Consider the following 19099-nt stretch of genomic DNA (forward strand, 5'->3'; position numbering starts at 1 on the left):
ATAAATGACCGCATTTGTCTCAGAAACTTAATTCTGGTACACTATGAAGGAACCACAGACAAAGTGAGTGGCCTAAATTTCAACTTGATACGTCTATCGATTTGTAAGAAGAAGTTGAATTATCCTGTGGACGGACAGAGAGACATTCGGATAACAAACGACAGTTCTTGTTCTGTGATATAATTAGAAATTAACAATTTCAGATTTTTCCATTTACTTCCATTTTGAAGCATTTCTCTATGCCAAACGTCATGATTTTAGACCAACCTATAAATTCTGATGAGTGAGTTTGCGAGTATCAAAATGTGACATAAATGGCCATACGTTTTCATTGGTTCCATTTAGTTTCTTAGGTTTCTTATAACGTGAAGGTACCACAGATTTATTTATAATATACTACTGGCCATTAAAATTACTACACCACGAAGATGACGTGCTACAGACGCGAAATTTAGCCGACAGGACGAAGATGCTGTGGTATGCAAATGAATAGCTTTTCAGAGCATTCACACAAGGTTGGCGCCGGTGGTGACACCTAGAACGTGCTGAAATGACGAAAGTTTCCAACCGATTTCTCATACACAAACATCAGTTGCTGTTACCCTTGACGCTGCATCACAGACAGGAACGCCTGCGATGGTGTACTCAACGACGAACCTGGGTGAACGAATGCCAAAACGTCATTTTTTCGAATGAATCCGGGTTCTCTTTACAGTATCATGATGGTCGCATCCGTGTATGGTGACATGGTGGTGAACGCAAATTGGAAGCGTGTATTCGTCATCGCCATACTGGCGTATCACCCGGCGTGATGGTATGGGATGCCATTGGTTACAGTCTCGGTCACCTCTTGTTCGCATTGACGGCCCTTTCAACAGTGGACGTTACATTTCAGATGCATTACTACCCGTGGCTCTACCCCTCATTCAATCTGCGAAACCCTACATATCAGCAGGACCGCATGTTGCAGGTCCTGTACGGGCCTTTCTCGATACAGAAAATGTTCGACTGCTGCCCTGGCCAGCACGTTCTCCAGATTTCTCACCAACTGAAAACGTCTGGTCAATGGTGGTCGAGCAAATGGCTCGTCACAATACGCCAGTCACTACTCTCGATAATCTGTGGTATCGTGTTGAAGATGCATGGGCAGCTGTACCTGTAGACGCCATCCAAGCTCTGTTTGACTCAATGCCTAGGCGTATCAAGGCTGTTCTTACTGCCAGAGGTGGTTGTTCTGGGTACTAGTTTCTCAGGATCTATGCACCCAAATTGCGTGAAAATGTAATCACATGTCAGTTCCAGTATAATATATTTGTCCAATGAATATCCGTTTATCATCTGCATTTCTTCTTGGTGTAGCAATTTTAATGGTCAGTAGTGTACATAAAATGAAACTTCACATGTCTTCCCATTCCTGAGAAGGTGTCTTTACAAATGACTTAAAATTTTTTTCTTTGTGATATAATTACAAATTAACGTTTCGGATTTCTTCCTTTAATTGTATTGTTAAACGCTGATACTCTCTAAATTTCATGATTCTAGGTCAACGACATGCACCCTATAGTTTTTGATGAGTGAGTCTGCGAGTATCAAGGTGTGTAATATAAAAGGTCGTATCTTTTGGTCGCATTGACGTATAAGTTTTAATTTTTGCACCATCAAGGGACAGTGAGTGTCATAAATTAACACTTCACGTCTACCTCTTCCGAAGAAAATTGGTTTTTGGCAGTCTGACAGAGAGTCAGGCAGGCAGGCAGACAGACACATGGATCGTATAAGGGTTCCGTTTTAACGTATATATGTACGGAACCCTAATTACGAAAAGTTTCTACTTTTTCTGTTGACAGTATACATGTAATGTAACGATGGTGTGGCGTCGCTGTTAAATTGCGATAAGTGCTTACCTTGGTGTTGGCCGAGGGAACCAGCATGCCGAGTGTGAATATCCCGAGCAGCGCGCCGTTCGTCACGCCTCCCACGCTGTAGCCCAGCTGTGGACACAAAGAGAAACGGCGCGCTGTTGTCACAAGATTCGCTGTAATAGGCAGTTAGCGAGTAACGGCGGCAGCGCACTCACTGGTGGCCTGGCGCGTCCGACTGACGGCCGTGTGGGAGTCCGCTGCTGGCACTCTGAAGGCTCTGGGCCCAGCTCGGATAGTTCAGCTGGTGGACAACTGCCACAGCAAGGCAAAGTTAAAGTCTCGAGTCTCTACTCTGGAAGCGTGTTTTGCTAGCAAAATAATTCTATTTTATAAAGAAAATAGTTGCCGACTGCTGTAGCAACAGAGGCCTGTCATCACGCATCTTTACAGTTACCAGTCCCATCTGGCAAGTAGCTAACAGGAATTTACAGCTTTCTAATAAGTATAGATAGACTATAGAAGAAGTTGGTAATGATGTATGTTCTTAATTGCTGGGTATTCCAGATTTTATTGCGCTGTTATTTTGAGAGTAAGTATGTTAAAAAATGGTTCAAATGGCTCTGAGCACTATGGGACTCGACTGCTGTGGTCATTAGTCCCGAGAACTTAGAACTACTTAAACCTAACTAATCTAAGGACATCACACACATCCATGCCCGAGGCAGGATTCGAAGTAGCGACCGTAGCAGCAGCGCTGTTCCGGACTGAAGCGCCTAGAACCGCTCGGCCACATCGGCCGGCTCGCAAAGTAGCAATTCCGCTTCTAACGACAGGCAAAACAAATTACACTCTAAGATAAAATACACAAGAAAACGACGCACCACTCATCAGTTATGCAAATTCTTCACTAATTTATATCTGTACAGGTACCGAAGGGAGACACAAAATAATAAATTTTGCCTGTCGATTGACGAATATGTGACAATGTACAATAATTTCACCACGCGCGTGGAAAGAATAGTAAACAGGGGACATGTCGATACCATTTCCTCAACATATTTCTCATGCTCTTCGAGAGTTGCTTTCCATTAGAACGTTCTAAACGGGGTACTAGCAGTAATAGGCATTACGCGTGGCTGACTAGTGGGATAAGGATATCATGTAGAACAAAGCGCTGACCGGTGTGGCCAAGCGGATCTAGGCGCTTCAGTCTGGAACCGCGCGACCGCTACGGTAGCAGGTTCGAATCGTGCTTCGGTCATGGATGTGTGTGATGTCCTTAGTTTAGTTACGTTTAAGTAGTTCTAAGTTGTAGAGGACTGATCACCTCAGATTTTAAGTCCTACAGTGCCCAGAGCCATTTGAACCATTATAACAAAGCGGGATTTATAAAAATATGTGAGAAGTAGTCACAATCAAGCTACAGTAGCCCATTGCAAACAGTATTGTAAGGAGCTTGAAAATGTTATTAGGAAGGCAAAGAGTATGTGGTATGCAAATAGAAGGTCGACGATATAAAGTCAGTTCGTAGTAAAAATATTTGTTACTCATAAATCAGATATATGCACCGTATTTAACAATAATTTTCGGGGCGTTGCTGGTGAATTAAATAAAAGTTTAGTTTATACAGGGAATCATATAACTTTCTTGTCAAATGCCTTTCCGAGACTGATGTCTGAAATACTCTTCTGAGGAAATTGAGTCAATAATTAAGTCACTGAAGACTAAGGACTCTCATGGTTATGATGGAGTGCCAAGCAGAATATTATAGTACTGTGCTCCACATGTTAGCCCTGTATTTAGCCATATTTGTAATTTTTCCTTTAGCAGTGATCAGTTTCCTGAACGATTAAAGTACTCAGTAGTAAAGCCGCTTTGTAAAAAGGGAGAAAAGGATAATGTAGACAATTTTAGAGCTGTTTCTGTCCCATCACTGTTTGCTGAAGTTATTGGAAAGTCTGTGTATGTAAGGACAATTGATCATTTTACATCACACAATTTGTTATCAAATGTATAGTTCGACCTTACTAGTCGTTTAACAACTGAAAATGCAATATTCTCTTTCTTCTGTGAGGTACTGGATGGTTCAACAAAATGTTTCGGACGCTAGGCTTAATTTTTGATTTAACTAAGGCATTTGACTGAAGTACTTTCAACATTGCAGCCAAGTCAGTAATCGTGATAATCTAATATATAAGAAATTATCAGCCTCGAGTGCGGTACTGAAACCAACCTTTACCTAGGTTTCAGCCCAAGTAACTGAGCCTTCCTCAGAAGATAAAAACTTATTCTATAGCATGTCTACAATGGAACAAGCTAGAAATAAAACTAAAACAGCCTGAATGGGCTATGCCTACTCTTTTAGTTTTATTTCTGGACCATGCCATGTGTAGTGGTATCAGACGCCAAATGTGGCGTGAAGACACCCAATGTAGTGAATGGGTGCCAGGAAGTGCTGTATTAAAACTCGTCGAGAACATTCCAAATGAACCATTTGTTTCTGCTACAGTGCTCCATTCACCTGTCTTCGTCACAAGCCCCGCAATGCTGAGGAAGCACCCCAGCGACCTGTACAATGAAACAATGAAACAATGCCGGCCTTGTACGCCAGTGGAGTGCGGCGTCATCAGGATGCCGTGATTGACTCGTCGGTCCGTGTTACTGCCAACTCAGCGCTGCTCGGTGTGAGCCGCGGGTGGCCACCTGCTGCTTCGTCTTGTCGGTGTGGCTGAGAACACGGTTCGAAACAAGTGTCTGTTATCCGGCGTGTGTCTGAAGCCGAGACGACGGCCCATGGTAGCGAGCTGAAGAGTGGCCTGCCATGGCTGGCTGCGGACCCCGCATCAGCCTCAGAGGATCGGACCAACGACCTGCCATGGACTGGGATGCTGACGCCCTCTATGTTGCTGCGTGCAGCCCGGTAGTGTGACATGCCTCGCCATCCAGGAGAGCTGCCACACTTGAATGAAAACGGCACCAATTTATACTCAGCTGTGTGCCTCTGTTTTGACAAGCACTCCGGTTCATGTCATGTACGCATAACACATAGGTTGGCCAGTGGACCCCTTCTGCCTGTAACTTGCGCCATGGAAACTGCTGTGTGCGTCCTCTCTGGCAGTTCTACGCCTCCGTGGCCTCTATTTGCCTTCGCAACTGCTGGTATGCATACCTTACTGCAATCTGGTCTCCACCTGGCTGTAACTCGTGCTCCGAATATCAAACAAAACTAACTTTCCCTATCCTAAACGGGGGTGCCGCTACACCTCGTAGGCATATTATAGACTCACGTTTATCTCTGAAGAAGGCTCAATTATGTGGGCTGAAACCTAGGTAAAGGTTGATATCATTACTGCAATCGAGGCTGATAGTTTCTTATATATTGCATTTGATTGAGTTGATCACAAAATACTGCTCCAGAAGCTGGACCACTACAGAATAGGTGGAGTAGCTGACAATTGGTTCACCTCTTACTTTAGCAACAGACCGCAAAACTTCATTATTCAAAATGTTGAGAATAGCTCTGATGTGTGGTCTGAGTGGGGTACGATCAAGTGGTTGGTGCCCCTGAGATCAGTGTTGTGGCTTCTCCTGTTCCTTATTTACATAAATGATATGCCCTCTAGTTTTACAGAAAACGCTAAAATATTTCTGTTTGCTGATGACACTAGCTTGGGAGTGAAGGATGTTGTGTGCAACATTGGCTCAGTTTCAAATAGTGGAGTTCATGACCTAACTTCATGGCTTGTAGAAAAGAAATTAACGCTAAGTCACAGTAAGACTCAGTTTTTACAGTTTCTAACACACAATCCCACAAAACATGACATTTCAGTTTCACAGAATGGGCATATCACTAGTGAAACTCAACAATTCAAATTTCTAGGTGATCAGATAGACAGTAAGCTGTCATTTAAAGCGCACATTCATAAAGTTGTTCAAAGCCATAATGCTGCCATTGTTACTATTCGAACGGTATCTGAAGTAAGTGATCGTTCGAAAAGAAAATTAGTCTACTTTTCTTGTTTTCACTCGCTTATATCGTATGGTATTACATTCTGGGGTAAAAGGATATTTTTGGCTCACAAACGGGCGGTTCGGGCAATAAGTGGTGAAAGTTCACGAACCCCTTGTCAACTCCTGTTCACGACTCTGGGTATTTTGACATTGGCCTTGGCCTCTCTATATATTCCTTACTGACATTCCCTGTTAACAGTATCAGCTTATTCCCAAAAATAAGCAGCTTTCACTCAATTAATGCTCGGTAGAAATGAAACCTTCATTTGGATCGGACTTCTTTAATTCTTGTGCAGCAACGTGTGCAGTAGCATAAGCTACCACTCGAATTCAGAAATCTTAGCAGTAATCCACGCGCTTTCAAATCGAAACTGAAGAGTCTCCTCATGGGTCACTTTTTCTATTCTGTCGAAGAGTTCCTTGAAAAATTAAGCTGATTCATGTTTTATTATTGATTGCGTTTACTTAAACTAATGGACAGACTTTTTCCGGGTTCATAAACATTTATTTTTATCTGTCATTACTTTTATGCGGTAATTTCGTGTACTGACACATTCCATAACCTCGTAGATTTACTTCACAATTTGGTCCTACGGAACTTGATGTGTGAATAAAATAAAAATAAATGACATAACATCTTTACAAACATTATTCAGTGGGACAGTTACTATGCCTCGACGATAGGCGCATGGTCAACATATGCCGATGTCAGCATTAGAGATAGGTGTGTCGTTGATCTCAAGGGAGTTGGTTGGAGTAATCGGCCAATTCCTCGACATTTAATAGGAGGTATGCCACTATTCGACGACATTGGCAGGACTCATGGTCGAACACAGCATCAAGGAGGTAGGAAGCGCTCGAGCTTGATATGACAGTAAGTGAGTACTGAGAGGCACTCAGAGCTCCGGATTACTCATTATTATCGACCCGACGTGCAACCGGTACTTCAGTAACCACAAAGACCATTAATAGACGGTTCACAGGAAGAGGGCTGAGATCTGGGCGCCCTTCTCACTGACTGCCATTGATCTCTGTCAGACCCGTCTGCAGTGGTGTCGGGCACATTCGGCCTGGTTGACTGGAGTGATGAGAGACACTTCAAATTGAGTTCGGATGAGCAGCGAAGACATTTCGGGAGACTAGCTGGAGAGGGATGGGACACAAACCTGTCACCCATCATATGGCCTGACAGACGGTAGTAATGATCTTGGATGTCTTTTCATTTCATAGAAGGACCCCTTTGGTTATCATCTGCAGTACGCCTACATCACAGTGGTACGTCGACAATATTCTGTGCTCCTTTTTGTTGCCGTTCACGGTATGCCGTCTTGGGTTTACATTTCAGAGAAATAGTGCGAACCACACTCAGGAAGAATTTGTACCGCTTATCTTCATGCTGAAGCATAATGGGTAGGGCCCTCCAACCATCTCGGTATTTTGACGATCTTACTCGACAATTGGACAGAATGTTAACCCTCAGGGGAGGATCCTACACCTTTATCAACCACTGACCACCCAGATAAGGAGCAGAAGTAGACCAACACGTTATTTGCTTGCTCGACTTGTGAATCTCTTTCTTTTTATTAAATCATCCTTCAACAGATTAACCTCATGGTGCAAGTAACTTCCACATGCGATGTGTCACTGGTGAGTGAAGTAGGTCAACGAAACTTCGACCATACGTGGAACGAATTGCTACAGTGTACCACAGTAGTAACTGAAACAAACATTTGTTTAAATTTGTTGGTTAAGAGTGTATGATCACAGACGGAAATACATACTCTAAAACGATTTTCCATTTAGGCCACAAGGTTGGGAAGGTCTAGTACTGGGGCGTTCCATTTCTCCAACAGCTGCTGGATGGTGTTTGCTGCATGTGGACGCCCTGCGGTATGGGTGCCCATCGCATCCCACAAGCGTTGATAATTGTTAAGTCGGGGGAAGCTGTGCTACTGAGTCATGTTTATTATAAGGGAAACAGAAGTTTGAAGCTAAGGAGTTTGCATCAAGAAGCATATGGCTAGACGTGCGATGTGTACAATATTTCAGTAGGTACACAATAAAACAGATTTCACATTCATCAGATATTTTAAGACAAACTTAATTGCGTAGAAAAAAGATGAGTGGCATTTACTTGGCTTTATCAGTTGAAACATTCCTTAATTTTTATCACAGCATCGTTCTGTGCCCTTCTCCAGGAACATATAACTAAAATTATCCATCGAATATTTTTTTGTACTATGGCACCTTATTGCTGCGTAAAGAGACACTTGTAAGAAAAGTTTCCTTAATTCATGTTTGTCGACTTTGCTGCCACGCCTTTGTAATGCATAGTAAGAAACAAGGAAAGAAGCATTTAATCAAAAATTTTGGATAGGTTACAAATGGGACGAAAGTGTCTGGCCACACCATTTCGAAAGAAGAAAATTCCCATGACATAAATTAAGCTTGTATATCCCGTTAAATTCATTGAGTTATTCTATATCCGACGGCCTAATGAACAAATGATTGCAATAATGAAAAACTACAGAATATTTTAATATTTAAATGATATTTGTTTTCACCTTTTATTTTAGAATTAGAATAAAGATTCACACATATTCATCACTTTAGGGCTTGTCAATTACAGTAATGACTAATATCAATGTGAGCTCTATTATTAAACTAAACTTTACATTTAGAACAGAAACCGTATTTTTACTCCCATTGAAGATACACCATATCCATCTTTCGGCGGTGCTGGCTCTTCACTGAGTTTCAGTAATTCTGTGTTTAACACTGCTTTAAATTTAAATCGTAGAAACACAGCTAATTTATTACAATGAAAAATTACTTTACATACTATCTCCTGGCCGTTCGGAGACTTCACTTCGTGCTAGGAGTCCTGTTGCTACATTCTTGCTGAACTAGAATTTCAAATACGTGTTCTGATGTAACTGAAATAATGGATGGCTTTTACTGATCCAGCGTTTCTGACATACACAATGAAAGGAACTGACTATTTCTTAACATGAAAATCCTGTCTATTTTAATAGGTTATTCTGATGTTTTTATGAGAGAGAATAAATTTATACTATTTTTCGTACTATAATGTGCTACTGACAAAATGAAGGCACCCCTTCAAAATGTCAAGTGGCCCACACCGAATGTGCGCTTACACCTCCGTTCACAGATAATTGAATATTTTTAGGGATATCAGTGACGTAAATGTAGAAATAATTCAAATGTATACTTTTACAAGAGAGGGGAATACGTTATCTGAACTGAAACTGACACAACGACTGAATATTATGGAAAGCCTGACATTAGTATCAATTCATCATATGACGTTTTTCAAACAAGTGTATTTACAAACAACTGATTTAACACAAGAATACAAGAGCGTTAAAAAATATTTACTTGAGCTGATAAACTTATCAAAAAAGGAGATTTTTAAAATTCAATTAATGATTAGGTCACTTTTTGTATGGATTGAAATTCTTCTACATTTTGAATGATTGTGGCATTGTACTTAATCAGGAAAGAAAACGCTTTGCTTTCCCTAACACAAACTTCTAATCGCAAAAGTGATTATAAAGCTGGGTTCCGTACATTTTATTTTTTTCCGTCGTTTGTCACTGGTATGTCTAGTACACTAGCTTGAAAAATGTCAGATATTAATATTTCACACCGAGGCGAAAAATATCGAGGACTAGTGCGAAGAATAAAATTGTACAGTATATTTCATTTAAAAAGTACCGACAGTATTGAAAAAGTATACTGTCTATTCAAAAAGCATACACTATCAGAATAAATTTGTTAGACAAATTAAATGACAGATTTTCAGAGACTTTTCTGGTATCATACAGATATGATTGTATGTATACAGACTGAAGCAGCGAGTTAAAATTTCTATGAAGACCGGGAATCGAACGTGGGTCTCCAGCTTACTAGGCAGGGACGCTGACCTCTAAGCCACAATGTCGAAATGGTTCACACAACTGCAGGGATGACACTTGCAGGTTCCCCTCCTCTATCCATATTCTCACTGCCTCCCCAGTCTACTCTAAATTCCCCCTTACATACGAACAGAATTGCCAAAGCTCTCCATGTTCTGGAATAGCACCTCAGCATTGAACGAAAATGAGGGATCCATCCTGAACCCCCAGTGTAGGTACCTACATAAATTTTTAATTGCCACTTCAGTCTATTTACATAAAATTTGTTAGAGGATTAAACGAACAGAAGCTCAAAGACAATATCAGACTAAAGATCCAATTGACTACATAAACCTTTCAGATGTTTTCTGCTTAAAGGTATGTGCTATCAGAATTATCGTTTTAACTCAGTAATGAATTAATTTTCTCATTCCTTGAATTGTCCGAATGTTTCTTTAAGTACCCTACAACAAACTTCCAGAGCTCTTCAGAACTTTTGGGTATACGTTGTTGTCTTTGAGATGGATGCTTACCTCCAGAATTGTTCCCAGCCGCTCAACAATGAAGACCATTCCTACGGTGACGATGCCCACAGCCAGCACGATACCTTGCATTATAAAATTCACCAGGAGATCCGTCTTCTTTTTGGGCATCAGGGGTAGCAGGAAGTCCTCGTAGATAGTAGCAGAAAGAGCGTTGAGAGTGCCGGACATGGAACTAAAATCAAGCTCTCATTGGTAACATGTGTAAGACGAATTATTAGTAGTACAGAATAAATATACTGGAACACCAAGTAAATTTTCATACATCGGCTGCTAATTTTAGAACTCTGATATTAAAGTAGTTAGTTCAAGATGATTTATTGATGTTAAACTTTCAGGAACAGTGAAACAAAGCTAAATATGTCAGTTAGACATAGGGATCCTAGTCCGAAAACTAGCTATCCGAAATTTATGATGTCTGACAGTGGAATACAAGTTTTGGTGCTGTTGTTACTACGAGGGGTAACTCCGAAAGACATGAACACTATTTTTGTAAAAATATAGTTTTCATTCTGCATGTGTGAAAGTTTTACAGTGTGTAGATACATCCTTCCCCCTTGTTTTCAAACTTAGTTCAACCTGTTCCTGTGATTGGTGCCGTCATAGCATGTCTTCAAGATGGCTGCTACAATTGACCTTAGTCATAAGCAACGTACTGTCATAGGATTCTTGTGCTGTGAAAATGAGACAGTTGGAAACATCCACAAGAGGTTGAAAAAGGTGTATGGAGATGCTGCTGTCGATCGCACTACAGTTAGTCGGTGGGCAAGCAGGTTAGGTGATGAATGCGGGCACGGCAATATTGAGGTTTTTTCCTCGCAGTCGCAGGCTTCGCACTGTGCACACTCCAGACAATGTGCAGAGAGTTAACGAATTGGTAACTGCTGACAGACGAATCACAGTGAACGAGTTGTTACGCTACTTTGAGATAGGGGAAGGAAGTGTTTGCAAAATACTGAAAGTGTCGGCAAAAGCATGCACGGCCACATTTCAGTCAAAAAACCATGGAAGCGATCACAAAACGTGGATGGACAACACTGAAACACTAGCCTTACAGTCTTGACCTGGCTCCATGTGACTATCATCTCTTTGGGAAACTGAAAGACTCTCTTCGTGGAACAAGGTCTGAAGATGATGATTCCCTTGTGCACGCTGCCAAACAGTGGCTCCAACAGGTTGGTCCAGAATTTTACCGTGCGGGTATACAGGCGCTGGTTCCAAGATGGCGTAAGACGGTTGAGAGGGATAGAAATTATGTGGAGAAATGAAAATATTGTTCCGAAAGGATGTATCTACACACTGTAAAACTTTCAAATATGTTGAATAAAAGTTGGATTTAAAAAAAAAGTGTACATTTCTTTTGGAGTGACCCTCCTATGATTATGTGGTAGGCAAATTTCAGCTAGCAATTCCCTACTTCGGTTAAAGATAATCCAGAATAAAATTATGCGTCTAGATGGTCACATCCTGAAACAGTTCTATTGCGCATCATTTGTGAAAGAGATATTCTTGTCATGTTGTGGCCGGCCTCGGTGGTCTCGCGGTTCTAGGCGCGCAGTCCGGAACCGTGCGACTGCTACGGTCGCAAGTTCGAATCCTGCCTCGGGCATGGATGTGTGTGATGTCCTTAGGTTAGTTAGGTTTAAGTAGTTCTAAGTTCTAGGGGACTAATGACCACAGCAGTTGAGTTCCATAGTGCTCAGAGCCATTTGAACCATTTTGTCATGCTGTGGTACTTTTGTTTGTTGAAGTTAGTTTGTCCCATTGTCGTTTTGGCTCTTAGCATGAACGGCAAGGTCTCAGTTTTACTGAAATCTGGACTATAACGACGCTGTCAGTACTGCATGCTGGTATGCATCGAACATAAGCAACACTGAGGTCGACCGTACGTCTTCTGTAGGACTTTTACACTGCAGCGCCTGTACGCACCTGAGGGCAGCGCCGAATATCCCGGCGACGAAGAGGCCCGGCAGTCCGGGGACGTGGCCGGCCACCCGCATAACGTAGAAGGGCAGCAGCTGGTCGGGCCGCGACACCTCCTGCACCGTCGTGGCAGCCGAAGACATTGTAAACATCACATCAAAGACATTTGAGCTCCTTATATTAATGAATTCTTTCAGCAACAAAATGAAATAAACTGCGACACTGGATGAACTCGATTAGCAATATTACATCATCGTACGGGATATGAGATACGATGTCATAAATATCAAACAGCGTGAAAATGAAACTACAGGGTGAAATTCAATAGAGGTACGGGTGAACTATGTGTACAAATAGGTGAGACATATGTTAAATATATGTTAAATATACTTTACAAGTGCATTCGCAACCAAAATCAAGAGTAAAAAGCTCATCCTGAACCCCGAGAACGATTTCACCGAATTCCGTACACATATTAGTTGAGATCTGGAAAGAATTACTGTTGGACAGAGAAAAAGGAGAGTTGGAGGTAAGCAGGCAAAGGAACGATGAGAGAGAGAGGACGATATGAACACAGTGAGGAACTGGAGGAGAAGAACAGAGATAAGGGGAGGAGGAGATGGTGAAAGAGAGGGAGAGGAGGAGATGGAACTAAAGGTGGGAAACGAAGTTTGAAGGATGAAACAGATAGATGCGCGCCAGAGGAGCAGATATACAGAAAGAGAGGGCAGGAGGGGATAGACGGAGGCAGGAGAAGATGAACAGAGAGGAATGACTGAGGGAGAGACAGAGGGGAAAGGAGAAGATGGCAATAAATACATACAATGGCGGCACTCAGTCTATAACGTAACAGTACTATATGCTACTTAATGAAGACTTTTTAATTGTTACTTCTGTCATGATACCGTAAACCGATCTGAACAAAAGAGCATCAGACTTGTAATCCATAACCGAAAGAAGCAGAGGATACATTTCGTTATGCAAGAAATTAAAATTGAAATATTTCGTATTTGCAAAGTCGTGAGATAATGCACTGACGCAAGAAGTCAATAATACTCAAAGTATTTGAACCAGAAAATTTCTAAATACGGTGGATCACTTACGTGGGTTTTGACAGGATCACAGTCACGATAGGTGGCGTAGAGCAGGAACCCAGAAAAGACACTGATGACCTTCATGAGGATTATGCCAAAAGTGAAGCCAGCCAGAGCCCTGCGACATGAAGCTTATGTCAGTAATTAATTAATTTCTATAGGACAGGTTAAAGACTGTTCAACATTTTTGATTGGTTCCCGAATGTAGACGAATCCTCTACTAACTATGACTGGTCGTATTTCAAATACACTTAATGCATGCAGCACGCAGCAAATATTGCAGGTATTATTTGCACTGTCATCCGTTCTCCTAGACATAAATGAACTATTTACGACTTCTAGTAATATTGCACGTTCTGTACGGTAACGTCACAAGAAAATTTAGAATCGTGGAAGGAACCAGACTGATATTGTCTCGATTGCGATGTTTACTGCACTTCTGTGTGACAAATTCTAGTAAGCAGCTGTTTAGTGCTTCACTAACCAGAGTAGCCAACTGGTTAGAAACAAACTACGGAATAGAAACCGTTGGCACCGTGGTTAACGTTCCCGAATCCCACAGCTCGTCTTGGGTAACCATCCTGAAATAAGACTCTGGTGATTTCTCGAATCAAAATAAGAATGGTTCCTATCACCTCACCGAATCTCCTTACTGTCCTCAACCTATCGAACGGCTGCCCTGACTGGAAAGAATGTCGTACCGACGCGACATTAAGCCTTAACTTCACTCCATTTTAACTGTAGGTTGTATTTACCTTTAAAATAAGAAGCCCAGAAATAATATCCCATTCCTCGCCTGATTTTCTAGTTCCTGTGCTCTCGTTCCCTTTCGGGAATAGTAGACAGAATGCATGTCGCACAAAGTTAAAGTGTCAAACATGGAGAATAAATGTACGTCACGTTACGTCGAAGGTCAATTAAATCAATTTCTATGGTGGCTTTAGAATCTACAACTGCACAGGCAGAAAATTTATAGTTAGAAAGTGCCTTCATAAATTTTAAGCAGTGAAGCCATTATCTTCCAAGAATTTCCCAACTGACAGTCAGAGCGTTGTTTGCGTTACAGTGGTCACACAAGCTTTCCTTCCGTAAGCAGAACAAATATTTGCTATTCTCGATTTCCTGTTGAACACTCTTTGTTGTTCCCTCAGATTTTCTCGTATCCTACCGCATCCGTTCCCTATTAACTAATCCTAGTAATCTTAGAAACTGCCTCACCGAAGTACCAACTCTTCGTATGAGTTTTCCCTCAAACAGTTTTACTTCTTGTTTCTGATACCGCTTTATTATACACGATATGGTTCGTTAAGTTTATCAGTGCTGTGATTCAATTTGTAAATCTCCAGATCTTTTTTTTTTACTTTCGGTAGTACTCCACACAAACCTACAATTTCAGCATCTTGTTTATTAATTTTTAACCAGTATTGGAAACTTTTCTTCTTTTAATAGTAGCATCTTCGCAAGCCATGTCAGCTGCTCTTACGATGCACAAAATTTGGGCTATTATCGAAATGTCTGCTACGGTTTCCGTTTTCATATTCATTTTCTTTGCGCAGAACGAAAAATACATGGACGGCAGAAAGAAATAGCAACACCAAAGTTCAATTAATGTAGAAAAACGAGATTTCGGAAATACATTTGTCTAGGTAACATACTTAAGCGATTAAAATTGCACGATCACAGATTATGTAAACGCGAGATAAGGTTTTGCAAATTGAAATGCAAATAAATTAACAACCAAGAGAATATTGAATGAATGCTCGTAAACGAGCATGCACTGTGTTTTACAGGTGCCGGAAATCAGTTTGTGGGCTGGATTACCATGCTCATGGAGTACCATGCGTGTTGCACTTCGCCGGTCAACTGAGGGACGGATAATGCTGGTTGTGGATGACGCTGGTGTTGTCAGATCATGTCCCGCATGTATTCGACTGGAGTCACATCTGGTGACAGAGCTGGCCAGGGCAACATGTCGACAGTCTATAGGGCATGTTTGGTTACAACAGCGATCTTTGAGCGAGCGTTATCCTTTTGGAAAACACTTTCTGGAATGCTGTTCATGAACGGCAGCACAACATGTCGAATCAGATTTTGCAGTCAGGGTGCTTGGGATAACCACGAGAGTTCTCCTGCTGTCATACGAAGGCGCAGCAAAGACCATAAGTCCAGTTGTAGGTCCAGTATGTCTAGAGCCTAGACAAGCTGGCTACAAGCGCTCATTTGGCCTCCTTCTAACCAGGACACAAGCCATCACCACTGGAGTCGCAAATGGCGGTGATTTGGGCTTAGTGGAAGGCACGTTATAGTGTGTCTGACTTGGAGCTGTTTTTGAAGTAACCCATTTCTAATATTTCATTGTGTCACTATGGTACCAACTACGGCACATGCAGTAAAATGCGACAGAGCCAAGAGCCGAAGTGTCACACAGCCGTCCGTAACTCGGTCCTCTTGAGATCATACGTTCTCGTGACCACCGATGTCAGCAGTATCACAGAATTAATCTCCAGCTCCTCGTAGCCCTATTTCACGACCTCGTTTAAACTCTGTGAGGTGTTGATAATCGCGGCTTTGTCGCCTTAAAGGCATTATTGACTACTATCAACCCACTACGTCCACTCAGAAAGGTAACCAATGGTCACGGCTGTTACTAGGTGTATTTAAAGCAAACGTGATTTGCATCCTGAAAGTGCAGCTACTAACGCGGTCTCATACGACTGGCGCTTAATCCGAGTAGACAACGTCCTATCAACTTCTGTTTACTTCGCACAACTCCTTTATGCTATTGCGATTTTTTTCCGTTAGTGTATGTGCAACTCAACTTGAATTTAACTGTCCTGGCAAAATCTTTCTTATACCCCTGGTATATGTCCTGCTAATGTCCGTTGAAAGTTTTGAGAATTGTTTATGTTCTACTGTAGTTTTCTTACGATTCTTGAAAATATTATTCACTCGATTCGTCGGCTATTCCACATCCCAGAAATACATTACAACACTTTTTTTACATCATATTAAGATTAATTATGACCACTAATATTTGCTGATCTTTGAAAAAGGTACTCATCTTTATTCCTATGTAGCTTAGACTGACGTCCATTACTTAACGTATCCTCAAGATCTGTTTACATTTAATGGTCACGAGAGCGGTGTAAGAAGTAAAGGGTAACAGAACAACTCGGAACACATGGCATACATTTTATGGTACTACGTGAGTGTTTGCTCGTCTGTAACAGATAGTGAAGAAGAGAACTTTGCCATTGATTCTAATAACATGTTGTTTGCATTTTTCATACAGCGATTTCCGGTCAAGGAAGGTAGATGGTCAGACACATCTGGATGATATTACGCATACACAAATCGTTCGGAAAATTAAAGAACAGATGCAGTCACCGTATCCTAGGTGTCCTAACTAGAAAACTCACGGCAGTTGGTCTTACTTCTCCCGTCAGGAGACTGTTACAGACTTTGATGTGTGAGCTGAGCAGCCAACTAGTCCCTTCATAAATGCTAATGGTGGCGAGAACTGTGACATGAGTGGAGCAGACGAATAGTGTACTGTTATACTACTTTAATATGGATAGTAAATATCAGTTCACCAGTGCATGCCGACCGCTGTGGCAAAGCTGTTCTAGGCTCTTCAGTCCGGAACCGACCTGATGCTACGGTAGCAGGTTCGAATCCTGCCTCCGGGTATGGTTGTGTGTGATGTCCTTAGGTTTACGTAGTTCTAAGTCTACGTCTACATCTACATGACTACCCTGCAATTCACATTTAAGTGCTTGGTAGAGGGTTCATCGAATCATACTATCTCTCTACTATTCCACTCCCTAACAGCGCGCGGGAAAAACAAACACCTAAACCTTTCTGTTCGAACTCATATTTCTCTTATTTTATTTTGATCATCATTCCTACCTATATAGATTGGGCTCAACAAAATATTTTCGCATTCGGAAGACAAAGTTGGTGACTAAAATTTCGTAAAAAGATCTCGCCGCGAGGAAAAACGTCTTTGCTGTAATGACTTCCATCCCAATTCGCGTATCATTTCTGCCACACTCTCTCCCCTATTACGTGATAATACAAAACGAGCTGCCCTTTTTTGCACCCTTTCGATGTCCTCCGTCAATCCCAACTGGTAAGGATCCCACACCGCGGAGCAATATTCTAACAGAGGACGAACGAGTGTAGTGTAAGCTGTCTCTTTAGTGGACTTGTTGCATCTTCTAAGTGTCATGCCAATGAAACACAACCTTTGGCTCGCCTTCCCCACAATATTATCTATGTGGTCTTTCCAACTGAAGTTGTTCGTAATTTTAACACCCAGGTACTTAGTTGAATTGACAGCCTTGAGAATTGTACTATTTATCGAGTAATCGAATTCCAATGGATTTCTTTTGGAACTCATGTGGATCACCTCACACTTTTCGTTATTTAGCGTCAACTGCCACCTGCCACACCAAACAGCAATCTTTTCTAAATCGCTTTGCAACTGATACTGGTCTTCTGATGACCTTACTAGACGGTAAACTACAGCTTCATCTGCGAACAACCTAAGAGAACTGCTCAGATCGTCACCCAGCTCATTTATATAGATTAGGAACAGCAGAGGTCCCAGGACGATTCCCTGGGGAACACCTGATATCACTTCAGTTTTACTCGATGATTTGCCATCTATTACTACGAACTGCGACCTTCCTGACAGGAAATCACGAATCCAGTAGCACAACTGAGACGATAACCCATAGGCCCGCACCTTGATTATAAGTCGCTTGTGAGGAACGGTGTCAAAAGCTTTCCGGAAATCTAGAAATACCTAATCAACTTGAGTTCCCCTGTCGATAGCGGCCATTACTTCGTGTGAATAAAGAGCTAGCTGCGTTGCACAAGAGCGATGTTTTCTGAAGCCATGCTGATTACGTATCAATAGGTCGTTCCCATCGAGGAGATTCATAATGTTTGAATACAGTATATGCTCCAGAACCCTACTGCAAACCGACGTCAATGATATAGGTCTGTAGTTAGATGGATTACTCCTACAACCCTTCTTAAACACTGGTGCGACCTGCGCAATTTTCCAATCTGTAGGTACAGATCTATCGGCGAGCGAGCGGTTGTACATGAGTGCTAAGTAGGGAGCTATTGTATAAGAGTAATCTGAAAGGATCCTAATCGGTGTACCATCTGGACCTGAAGACTTGCCCGTATCAAGCGATTTGAGTTGCTTCGCAACCCCTAAGGTATCTACTTCTAAGAAACTCATGGTAGCAGATGTTCGTGTTTCAAATTCCGGAATATTCCATTCGTCTTCCCTGGTGAAGGAATTTCGGAAAACTGCGTTCAGTAACTCCGCTACCATCGGCAATGTGCAGCGAAGGTATTGACTGCTTTTTGCCGCTTGTGTACTGATTACCTCAGATGTTAAGTCCCACAGTGCTTAGAGACATTTGAACCGTTTGAACCAGTAGATACATTGTTCGGTCACATTAAAACAGCCACGTGTCAAAAGCCTGAGTAAACATCTTTTGCAGTGCAGACCGCTGCGAATTGTGCAGGAAGACAGCTAATGAAGTTCTGGAGGCGACCGACGGAGATGTGAAGCCATGCACACTCCAGTGTGGGCCAGCTGCTCTAGGTTCCTCGGTTGAGGATCCTAGGCGCTAACATCCATATCGATTGGGCTTAAATCGCCAGGACTGTACGGGAAAAATCTTGGTTATCTTCGAACTACCTGTATATACTACGAGCTGTGTGAC

General features: G+C 41.9%; 2 protein-coding genes across 3 annotated transcripts in view; one reads left to right on the forward strand and one right to left on the reverse strand.

The window, feature by feature from the left end:
- Positions 1–19099, forward strand: part of LOC126268175 (opioid-binding protein/cell adhesion molecule homolog) — a 2429635-nt gene that overhangs the window by 1601301 nt on the left and 809235 nt on the right. The gene's annotated exons all lie outside the window — the stretch shown is intronic.
- Positions 1–19099, reverse strand: part of LOC126268174 (sodium-coupled monocarboxylate transporter 1-like) — a 229533-nt gene that overhangs the window by 169805 nt on the left and 40629 nt on the right. The window contains exons 8-11 of one of the 2 annotated variants that reach the window (XM_049973769.1): positions 13359–13467; positions 12262–12371; positions 10324–10507; positions 1905–1991 (exon numbers count right to left, since the gene is read on the reverse strand). The exons of the other annotated variant lie outside the window; for it this stretch is intronic. Of the exons in view, the coding sequence (XP_049829726.1) occupies positions 1905–1991; positions 10324–10507; positions 12262–12371; positions 13359–13467 (490 nt within the window). The remainder of the gene's footprint in view (positions 1–1904; positions 1992–10323; positions 10508–12261; positions 12372–13358; positions 13468–19099) is intronic. 2 annotated transcript variants of the gene reach the window in all.

Source organism: Schistocerca gregaria, chromosome 4 (assembly GCF_023897955.1).
Source record: "Schistocerca gregaria isolate iqSchGreg1 chromosome 4, iqSchGreg1.2, whole genome shotgun sequence".
Classification (NCBI taxonomy): domain Eukaryota; kingdom Metazoa; phylum Arthropoda; class Insecta; order Orthoptera; family Acrididae; genus Schistocerca; species Schistocerca gregaria.